The 8909-nt window shown below is 48.9% G+C and overlaps 3 protein-coding genes across 3 annotated transcripts; 1 reads left to right on the top strand and 2 right to left on the bottom strand.

Moving 5' to 3' along the window:
* Window positions 1–962: 962 nt before the first annotated feature.
* Window positions 963–5621, bottom strand: FVEG_03775 (ATPase; the record flags this gene model as incomplete). Its single annotated transcript, XM_018891402.1, has 6 exons — window positions 963–1377; window positions 1443–1657; window positions 1708–1941; window positions 1990–2928; window positions 2977–4506; window positions 4554–5621. 6 exons carry the CDS (start codon window positions 5619–5621, stop codon window positions 963–965), a joined length of 4401 nt encoding a protein of 1466 aa, XP_018747910.1.
* Window positions 5622–6075: 454 nt separating this feature from the next.
* FVEG_03776 (hypothetical protein) lies at window positions 6076–8389 on the top strand. Its single transcript, XM_018891403.1, has 6 exons — window positions 6076–6338; window positions 6404–6543; window positions 6593–6933; window positions 6980–7269; window positions 7319–7765; window positions 7814–8389. Exons 1-6 carry the CDS (start codon window positions 6288–6290, stop codon window positions 8294–8296), a joined length of 1752 nt encoding a protein of 583 aa, XP_018747911.1. The 5' UTR covers window positions 6076–6287; the 3' UTR covers window positions 8297–8389.
* Window positions 8390–8488: 99 nt separating this feature from the next.
* On the bottom strand, window positions 8489–8773 carry FVEG_15336 (hypothetical protein; the record flags this gene model as incomplete). The annotated part of the gene is made up of 1 exon (XM_018904457.1): window positions 8489–8773. One exon carries the CDS (start codon window positions 8771–8773, stop codon window positions 8489–8491), a length of 285 nt encoding a protein of 94 aa, XP_018747912.1.
* Between the last annotated feature and the right edge of the window lie 136 nt (window positions 8774–8909).

Here is an 8909-nt window from a genome sequence, read left to right as displayed (position 1 = left end):
TCTCTCAGTAATGATCAGCGTGATCGTCCAAACGGTAGGCTCTCAAAGTGATCGAGAAGAGCCTCTTCCCTCGCATCTCCGTCCCGAGCATTGGAGCAGCTTCAATCATGACAGCGCCGTGCGTTAGAGCTATCTTGGAGCCTCACACGGTATCAAATCGAGACTAGACAACACCTTGTGGGTTCGGTAGGCGGAGTTGCCACGTTCTGGACAGGTCTCTGATCGACGATTCGTAGCGGCCAGAGCGAGTACTCTTTGGACGAGTGCATATGTCTAGCTACTTGTGGTTACCTGAATTAGATACCATCAACTGGAGTAAAAGACAGTTCTTTGTTGGTAGAGATATTGACAACCCTTGGAAATTGCTCTCGATCTGTCGAGTGTTCTGGACTCTTAGCGTGAGACATCCGTGGCAAAGACCACGTCTACTAGATGTAAGAAAGGGAAAGATTTGGCGATTTGTGGATTACGATAGCGATCGCCTGCCAATTCCAAGAGAAATAGCCAGGTGTACTATCGCTCGAATCACGCGACAACTCTGAGCCCTTCAATGTTCTTGTTTTCTGACTCTCCAGGCAACTCTCCTCTCTATCGTCAAGGCTCGATCCGTACCTGCAAGAGGACTCAGTTCCTTCCTGGATCCTCATGTTGCAATGTCTCGGATTGGATCTCCTCTACCATTGCTGCGCACTCAAGGTAGTTGTCCTACTGCCTTGTCAAATCCGCGGTCTTTCTCCGCTCTCACATAGGCGATAATAAACACGCAACGCCGAATTACCATATACTCTGGTATTGAAGCGATGGTCATTCTTAGTATACGATTACTTATTGATATGTTCAATATTACGGCCAGGAGAGTTCTGCCACCTAACTCAGCAGTATCTCGATCCCGAAATCTATATACCTGAAGACCTCTCTATCTAACATCTCCAACACCAGTTTTAGTATGATACACACTCCATCTAATCCTTCTTCACCTTTTTATTCTTGGGCACACGAACAACCCAATAGATCCCAAACGCCGCCGCAATGTTAAACACACAATAGACCCAAAGGAGTCCGAAATCCCTCCATCGATTACCATAGCTCATGCTCTTACTCTCCAAAAACGTGTTGGTGTCTGAGATGGTGCAGTACTGACACTCTGTCGCAGCAGTGTTGACGATGTAGCCGCCGACGTTGGACAGGTACGACTTCATGTATTCGCCGCATGTTGTACCGTTGGGCGCAGTGAAGGTGATCAGTTCGTTGTTTTCGCAGCCTGCGTCGGCGTTGGCCATTGATGTACCCATCAGACCTTCCACGACGTATGTGAATGGTGAGGCACGGTACATGAAGATCCAGAAGCCGGGGAGTTCCTCTGGTGATGCGAGGATACTGACGCAATATTAGTGATAGGCACAAGGAATCGGCTCAGAGTGACTTGCCCGCAGAAGGAAAACATCATGATCATGATCAGAGTAACGAGACCGCCTGCAACTTCAGCAGTCTCGAAGCCCGCGATGATCATATGCGCAAAGGTGCTGGTGAACATGAAAAACATCCAAACAAGCAGGAAAACAGTCGAATTACGTGCATCCGTTGTGTCAGTTGCATAGCCATTGCGGTACAGCCCTGTCGGGAAGTACCAGCAAACGAAGGAGAGCGCAGCCATGAGCTACATTACTGTCAGTTACAAATATCCCATGTATCGGATAAGAGTCTTACCGAGTTCCATGCTGCCTCTACCAGAATTGTAGAAACCATGAATGCCTTCCAAGAGTAGGTCTTGGATGGCCGTTCGCGCGCTTCGTACATGGTGCGTTGGGCGACGTAGTCGGGAAGCATCTGCTGGACAACCTGGGTGAAGATCGTGAGGAAAATGAGAACACCGAACATTTGGTTCTGGAGACCGCGTTCGGTGTTTTGACCGTTTAAGAACGACAGACCGATGAATAGGGACTGTTTCCTTGATTAGTGGCAGTCTTATATGCGGTATGGAATACTTACTGCGCCTGCGGATAGAATGACCTTGGAGTAGATGTATCCAGGGCTTCTCCAGTACTGCTGAAACAGCCTCTTGGTGACCTGTGTGTACTGCATGTATGGTGTAGCAGCAAACTCGTTGTACTCAGTTCCATCTTGGGTTCCTGACCCAGCTTGGGCATCTCCTTCAGCTGCCAACCGCCCAAGCTCTTGTTGAACGTTCTCATGCTCGCGCGATCGACTCCAAACCTGAGGCCAGTCGATATCCGTATGAGCTCCCGGCGCAGCTCCAATGACCTCAAGCATGTACTCAGCGGGGTTGACGCCAACTGGACACTCCGGCGCTCCATTGCGAACAAAGTAGTCAACCAAAACCTTAGAGTTTCTACCGATGTCACCGAAGTAAATGGTCTTACCACGAGACAGCAACAGTAGTCGGTCAAAACGCTGAAACAACATAGCCGAAGGTTGATGGATCGTGCAAAGAATAGCCTGGCCGTTGTTGGTGAGCTTCTGCATCAGATTGCAGATAGACCAAGACGTTTGACTATCGAGTCCAGAAGTCGGTTCGTCCAAGAACAACAATAATTGAGGCCTAGCAGCTAACTCGACGCCAATGGTCAATCGTTTTCGTTGCTCCACGTTGAGTCCTTCGCCTGGCACGCCGATGATAGCATCGGAATATTCCTGCATATCAAGAAGACTGATCACAGTGTCCACATAGTCTAGCTTCTCTTGTCGTGTATATCTGGCTGGTTGACGAAGAAGAGCGCTGAAGTTGAGGGCCTCGCGAACTGTTTGGGTGTGGACGTGAAGGTCTTGCTGCTGAACGTAGCCGGTTTTGCGTTGGAAGGATTCGTCTCGTAGTTTTCCGTCGACGAGCATTTGGCCTGTTACGACACCCATCGTGACTCGGCTTGCTAGGACGTCCAGTAACGTGGTCTTGCCAGCGCCGGAAGCACCCTATTATCACGTTAGTACTGACTCACTTTTATGCGGTTCCTCACTTACCATCAGAGCAGTCAGGGTACCGGGCTTCACCCAACCGTCAACATGATCTAGGATTCGTCGTGTTTTTCCTTTGATCTTGACATCATAACAAACATTCCTCCAGTGGAACACCGAGGTCTGCTCCTCAACATCCGTGACCTCGTCGTTACCATTGCCACTTCCGAGCTGTGTACCGCCGGCTTTGCCCGATTCCACATCACCCAAGGCCTTGTTGGCGTGCTTCTTCATCTCCTTGCGAGTAAACACGAGAACTTCGCCCTTGGAGCGTTCAGAAGCAATTGTCTCTGTAGCGATCAAGTGAAGTCCCATGAACAAAATCGTGAAGGCGATGACAACAGCGAAGTTGCGCCACTTGTGGGAGTCAACGTAGCCGTACGCCGAAGCAAGGTATGCAGATCCTCGTACAAAGTTCTCTCCCGGTACAGAACCTTGAATCGAACAAGCTTGCGAGAATGGTGAGATGTCGCTATACTCGGGTCCGCTAGGTACAAAGTTGGAACAAGGATAGTTTCTGCCGCCGAACTCGTTGATGAAAAGACTCTCAAGACCGTAGAATGTCGGGTTGATCCAGCGGATCCATCCGAGCCAAACAGGCATGTACTGAGGTGGGATTGCATAGCCGGTATAGAGAGCAATGACGAGTAACAGAATCGAAGCTCGAGCCAAAGCCGCAGCGATGGTCTTGGTAAGAGACGCAATGAGACGGAAGAGCATTGAGAAACTCATCGTCGTCACGAAGGAAACCAAGAGGAAGAAGAAAAAGTGCCCGGCATCCTGGCGAAGATTACCCATCCAGTACATTGTCGTATTCATCATGATTGTGTTGAAGATCTTGTACGGTAGATCCACAACCATAGATGAAAGGGCCTCGGCGCTTGGATGATACAAAGCATAGCGCGCGTGTTTCTCGACGATGTTTCGTTTGGCGTAGAGGGTCATGATCTCCAAGATGTTGTTGTAGGCGTTCATCAAAAGAATGAAGAAGATGAGTAGTCCACGCTTTAGAAATGCGCCGGTATCTTCGGGTAAGTTGTAGAAGATACTTCCGATGACAAGAGATTCGACGAGATTGCAGAGTAAAAGCGTTACAGTCACGCTAGGATCAGCTTTGAGCATCACCCAGCTTCGGCCCAGTGTAAGTCTCATCTGCTCCATGTACGATAAGGTAAACGGCGATTTGATGCGCTGAGACTTTGACTGATCTCTCTTCCTGGAGTCGACGAACTTCTCGTAGTGTTCGCCTCCAAAGGGATGTCGCTCGATATACTCGTCCATCTCAGTGAGAAGATGCTGTCGATGGGCGCTGTCTTTCCAAGCTTGTGCGAACTCATCTGGTGATCGGGGGGCTTTGCCTTCGTATCCTTCGCGGATGATTCGTTCCTGGTGGCTAGTCATGGAGGTCAAGAAATCGGCTGTGGTTTGCTGTTCAGGACAAACGAAGCCTAGACCTTCGAAGTAGGCCTTTGCTTCGTTCGTCTTTCCAAAGAAGATCTGTCTTCCTTGGTATAACACGAGTACTTTGTCAAATACCTACACCAGTCAGTTGAAGTCCGTCAAGACACTTACTCAAGACTCACATCGTAGGCATCCTGAGACGCTTGGTAAATAGCCACAGCAGAAGTACACCCCATAACATCAGCCTGCGTTCTCAACGTCCGACAAAACTCAAGTGCATTAGCACTATCAAGACCTCTCGTGCTATTATCCCAACATTGAAGCGGCGAATAGCTCAAAGCTGCCTCTGCAATCGTCACTCGTTTCCTCTCGCCTCCACTAACACCCCTCACAAAGTCGTCTCCCACGCGAGTATTTTTAGTATGAGAGATACCAAACATGGCCATCGTGACATCTCGTAGGTGCTCTGCATATTCTCGTCGCGAAATACCTTCTGGGATATTCTTCGGGCAGCGAGCTCGCGCGGCGAAGTAGAGTGTGTCGCCTACTGTGAGATGCGCAAAGTGGTGGTCAACTTCGGCTGTGTAAATGGCCTCGCCGCGAAACGCCGAGCGCATTTCTTCGGGTCTGATGCCGGAGTAGTTGATCTCAGAGGTCTTGTCAATGTGGAATCCGTGTGTGTCGCCGGCGATAGTCTTGAGAAATGTCGAACAGCCTGAACCTGGCGGACCAAGTACAGCCAGCATCTCTCCGCTCTGCACAACGCCCTCCAAATCTTGCAAAATATCGACTCTTCTTTGCTTATCATGCAGAAGTTTCTTGACCATGGTACCAGCCTCAAGGAAGATGTTGCCCACACTCTTCTGGAAGTCTGTATCTGATCCAAAGCCAAATACGTTCAAGTTCCGAAAGGCCACACCAGTTGTTCTTGGTGGGTTTCCTTCAGACGTATCAGTCCGTAGGTCATAGAATGCCTTTGCCCATTTTTTCGCATTGAAGCTTGAACTGCTGGGGTTCAATGGGCCGCTTGCTTGGGGGAAGAGAGCTCCTGGTGCAGCACTTGATCGCCTGGTGAGTTCTCGAGCCAGTTGCACGACCTCTTCATTGTGTTGATATTCATCTTCTTCACTCATGGGAACTTCCGTGTTCTTCTCAGTGCAGACGTGCGTTGAGCATGTTGAGCCAATGTCGTTGTGGTAGAATGGCTTGGGGGTACCAGCCCCAGAGCTGAGCTGTGGGCTGGTTGCCATTGTGGATTGTCTTTGAAGATATAGTTCTAGCTGGTGATTGACGACTTATATGAATGATAATGAGGCTCAAATTGAAGATTCAGGACCAACGATGGCTTAGCCTGCGATTGAAGGACTGTCAAAGCTTGAAGAGCATGAGGATGTTTAGGAGAGGAACATTTCAGCAAACTATTGAGTATTTATTCGATGAAATATGAGTCAAAGACAAAGAAAATTAACTTATACAACCCCATAAAGCCCCATGCTGGCTCGTCTAGGCATTCCCACAGTCTGTGGATCATTGAAGCAATTCGGACTTTGAAAGTCCGAAAGTCCAGGTGAGAACCCCAGACTTGGCACGGACTTTCGGACTCTTCCACGTTGGGGTCTCTCGTAAATATACTCAAAGTGGTAAGTGGCGTTCACTCAGGTCATTGTATCCATACAGTCTTCACCAAGAACCTGGGCAAACAACGTCCATTTTGAGTTTACTGCACCCCTGAGGCTTTGCATTGTTCTTCTTCATAGTGTGCTTTTACGTACTGGTTTTCTTCGTATTGTTCTTTACCTGACTGCGGGGGTGGATAAGACCGAATCTCCGCCATCGTCTGATCTTGGGACTCATCATACCAGCTTCATCTCGGACTTTTCTGTCAAATTGATCTTGAGACTCTTCCACTCTCCGACATGTCGTCGTCTTCCAGGGTCACCGGATCGGAACAACTCAATCGTCTTTCTGTAAGCTCCCTTTCTCAACTGCCGAGCTGGGTATGACTCTGAGCCGCATCTAATTATGACTCCAGTGCAAGAGGTGCAAGGAACGTAAAGTCCGATGCAATCGTGTTATGCCACAGTGTGGTCGCTGCAAGCCAAATGATCTAGAATGTGTGTATCCTGTTCGGGTCAAGAGGAGGTCTGCTCGGCCATTGATCGACCCAGCCCTGTGAGTAGTCTTGTTTGTGGCATTGAGTATTGGTCATTGACTCTTTCAGCTCGGCGGACGGCTCCAATGCTGCTCTGTCGACTATCCTTGATCGCCTGCAACGCCTTGAGGCACAGACTGCAGCCGGGTCTTTATCCACCAACGGTCAATCGATACCGACACCCTCTGGCGATGGCTCAGAGGTGTCCTCCTCGCCAGTGGCTTTCAGCACTATTGGTCATGAGTCCAGTGCTCTGACGCCTCATAATTCTGACCGAGAGATGGATGCTATGACTGTTCTGAAGGATGCAGTCGACCAAGTTCAGGAGCTGAGGAAGAGGTCGTTTGGCTCCACGGCCATTACCTGTTCGATAGACATTCCCACAGACTTGGCCAAGACTTGGGTTGCCAGTGCGTCTTCTCCGATGCAATCATTGATGTTGGCTGACGCTGTTAGACTACTTTCAGCACATGCCTGCTTGTATGTTCCTGAGCTTATTGGACAGGCGAACCATCGACTTGATTCCCGACATCATCAATCTACCACACATCCACGTCGATCCGGTCATTCTTGTCATATATTACAGCATAATGTATCATGGCTGCAGTTTGAAAGCAAGTAATGTTGCTTCGACCTCGAGTCTTGGATACATGAACTCGAGCTACCTGGGATGTTTGCGTGCAGTGCCCAGCTGGGAGCGAGAGGCATCAGGGACCATGACGGATTTAATCGCCGCTCTGTTCACAGTACGTCTCCATCGCCACTCATCTCATGTCACCTAACCATCTTTTCTAGAGTCGCGTGGCTGCTGAGTTCTTCGATTACGATCTTGCTTGGAAGATGTTCAAACACGCGTGCGAATATTGCCAGACCCTTAACCTTCACAAACTAGACTCAGATGAGAACAACACGTTTTTTAGTGAGGCCAAATGCGACAATGAGAGGAGAGGGTTCTGGGAAGTCATCCAGATTGATCTCTTCTACCGGCTCATCCTCAATACCCCTCCAGTCATCACCAACGACATATGGAAAGTTAATTTACCATGGCTGGATCCTGATTCGGACCCTCTACCGCAAGGCATGCAGACGATCGCATTCTTGGCCAGTTCACGAGTCAGTCTTGTAATCGCTCGGTTCTTCGCTATGCTTGACGACCCAGAAAACACCACCAAGCCTGAGATTGTAGCTAAAACGGAAAACCTTTGTCACGAGATGCAACAGATCTTCGCCGAGTGGCAGCTGGTAAGACACGATGACACCATTGCAAGCGCCTCCACTGACTCTCAATAGATGGAATGGCTGGAAGGTGCCCAAGATAACGAACAAGATATCTGGGTAGCAGCCGATGTCATCTTAACAGGCTACACTTCCATCATCTACATGTTTCGCAAGATGGCTCTCCTCAACTCAACTTCTCCAAGACCCCCAACAACAGATTTGGACATCCCAGACTCTCCCATCGTGGAAGACGCAGCTCGCCGTCTTATCGCTGCCCTCAATCGGTTATTGGTGATATACCCTTACGGCGTAACAATGACAGCATTGTTTGGCGCATATCGATGCTTCGTCGCGTTTGCTTACCTAGCTAATACGATACTGCGAGCTGAAGATCCTCGCTCCTATATGGCAGATATCAAAGCCCTTGAACGGTTGAGCGACCAATCGACTTTACTGTGTAGAGGTAATAGAGACGTTATGCCTTTGGTGAAGGCTATGCAAAGCATTAATGAGGAGATACGGAAGAAACTGGGAAAACAAACCCCGAGGGGATGAATCTTTCCATGTACGATGAAATTATGTCATATAAAATATTCAGGAGCGAATGAAAAGTCTTTGGATTAATGATAATAATAAAGATATTGATACTAATCCCCTAGCATCATGGCAAAAACATGGCCAACCTTTCTTTCACCAAAGCTCAATAATCAGCCGGCCATGTATCAGATAACCAGTCAATCGACTCCCTTATTCAACAAAGTCAGGAAACTCTCCCCTTTCAGCAAGACTCTTCGCACTCTGATAAGCAGTGGATTCAATATCCTCCCACTTGGCAGTCGGACCATTGACATAGAGACTCGCGTTCGCTCGGTGATTCACGCATGGCTTATCCTGAACGTGAACCCATTCTTTCTTGACCTGTTGGATCTGATTGCAGTTGGCTGTTTTCTGCTGGCGGCGAGAGTGGCAGGGCTCTTTGATGGCTAGAGTCCAGCAGTTGCATTTCCAGAGATAGATGCTCCAGTTGCACATTTTAGATCAGGGAGTTGAAGATTGATGAGATGGTTGGTTTTGGATATGCTAAAGCGAGGATGATTCTCTGATGAGACGAGGGAGTTAGTTTGGGGGAAATGGGACGAGTGGTTTCCAAATCATGGGATGATTGGTC

The sequence above is a fragment of the Fusarium verticillioides genome, chromosome 2 (assembly GCF_000149555.1).
Source record: "Fusarium verticillioides 7600 chromosome 2, whole genome shotgun sequence".
NCBI classification, from domain to species: Eukaryota; Fungi; Ascomycota; class Sordariomycetes; order Hypocreales; family Nectriaceae; genus Fusarium; species Fusarium verticillioides.
Note: the sequence above shows the minus strand (reverse complement) of the source record. Positions and strands in the feature narration are given on the sequence as shown.

Bases quoted from the DNA above. Each gene is read 5' to 3' on its own strand.
- FVEG_03776 (XM_018891403.1), top strand. From the start codon at position 6,288: ATGTCGTCGTCTTCCAGGGTCACCGGATCGGAACAACTCAATCGTCTT. The intron at 6,339-6,403 runs GTAAGCTCCCTT...TTATGACTCCAG, and splicing joins AACAACTCAATCGTCTTTCT to TGCAAGAGGTGCAAGGAACG. The intron at 7,766-7,813 runs GTAAGACACGAT...GACTCTCAATAG, and splicing joins TCTTCGCCGAGTGGCAGCTG to ATGGAATGGCTGGAAGGTGC.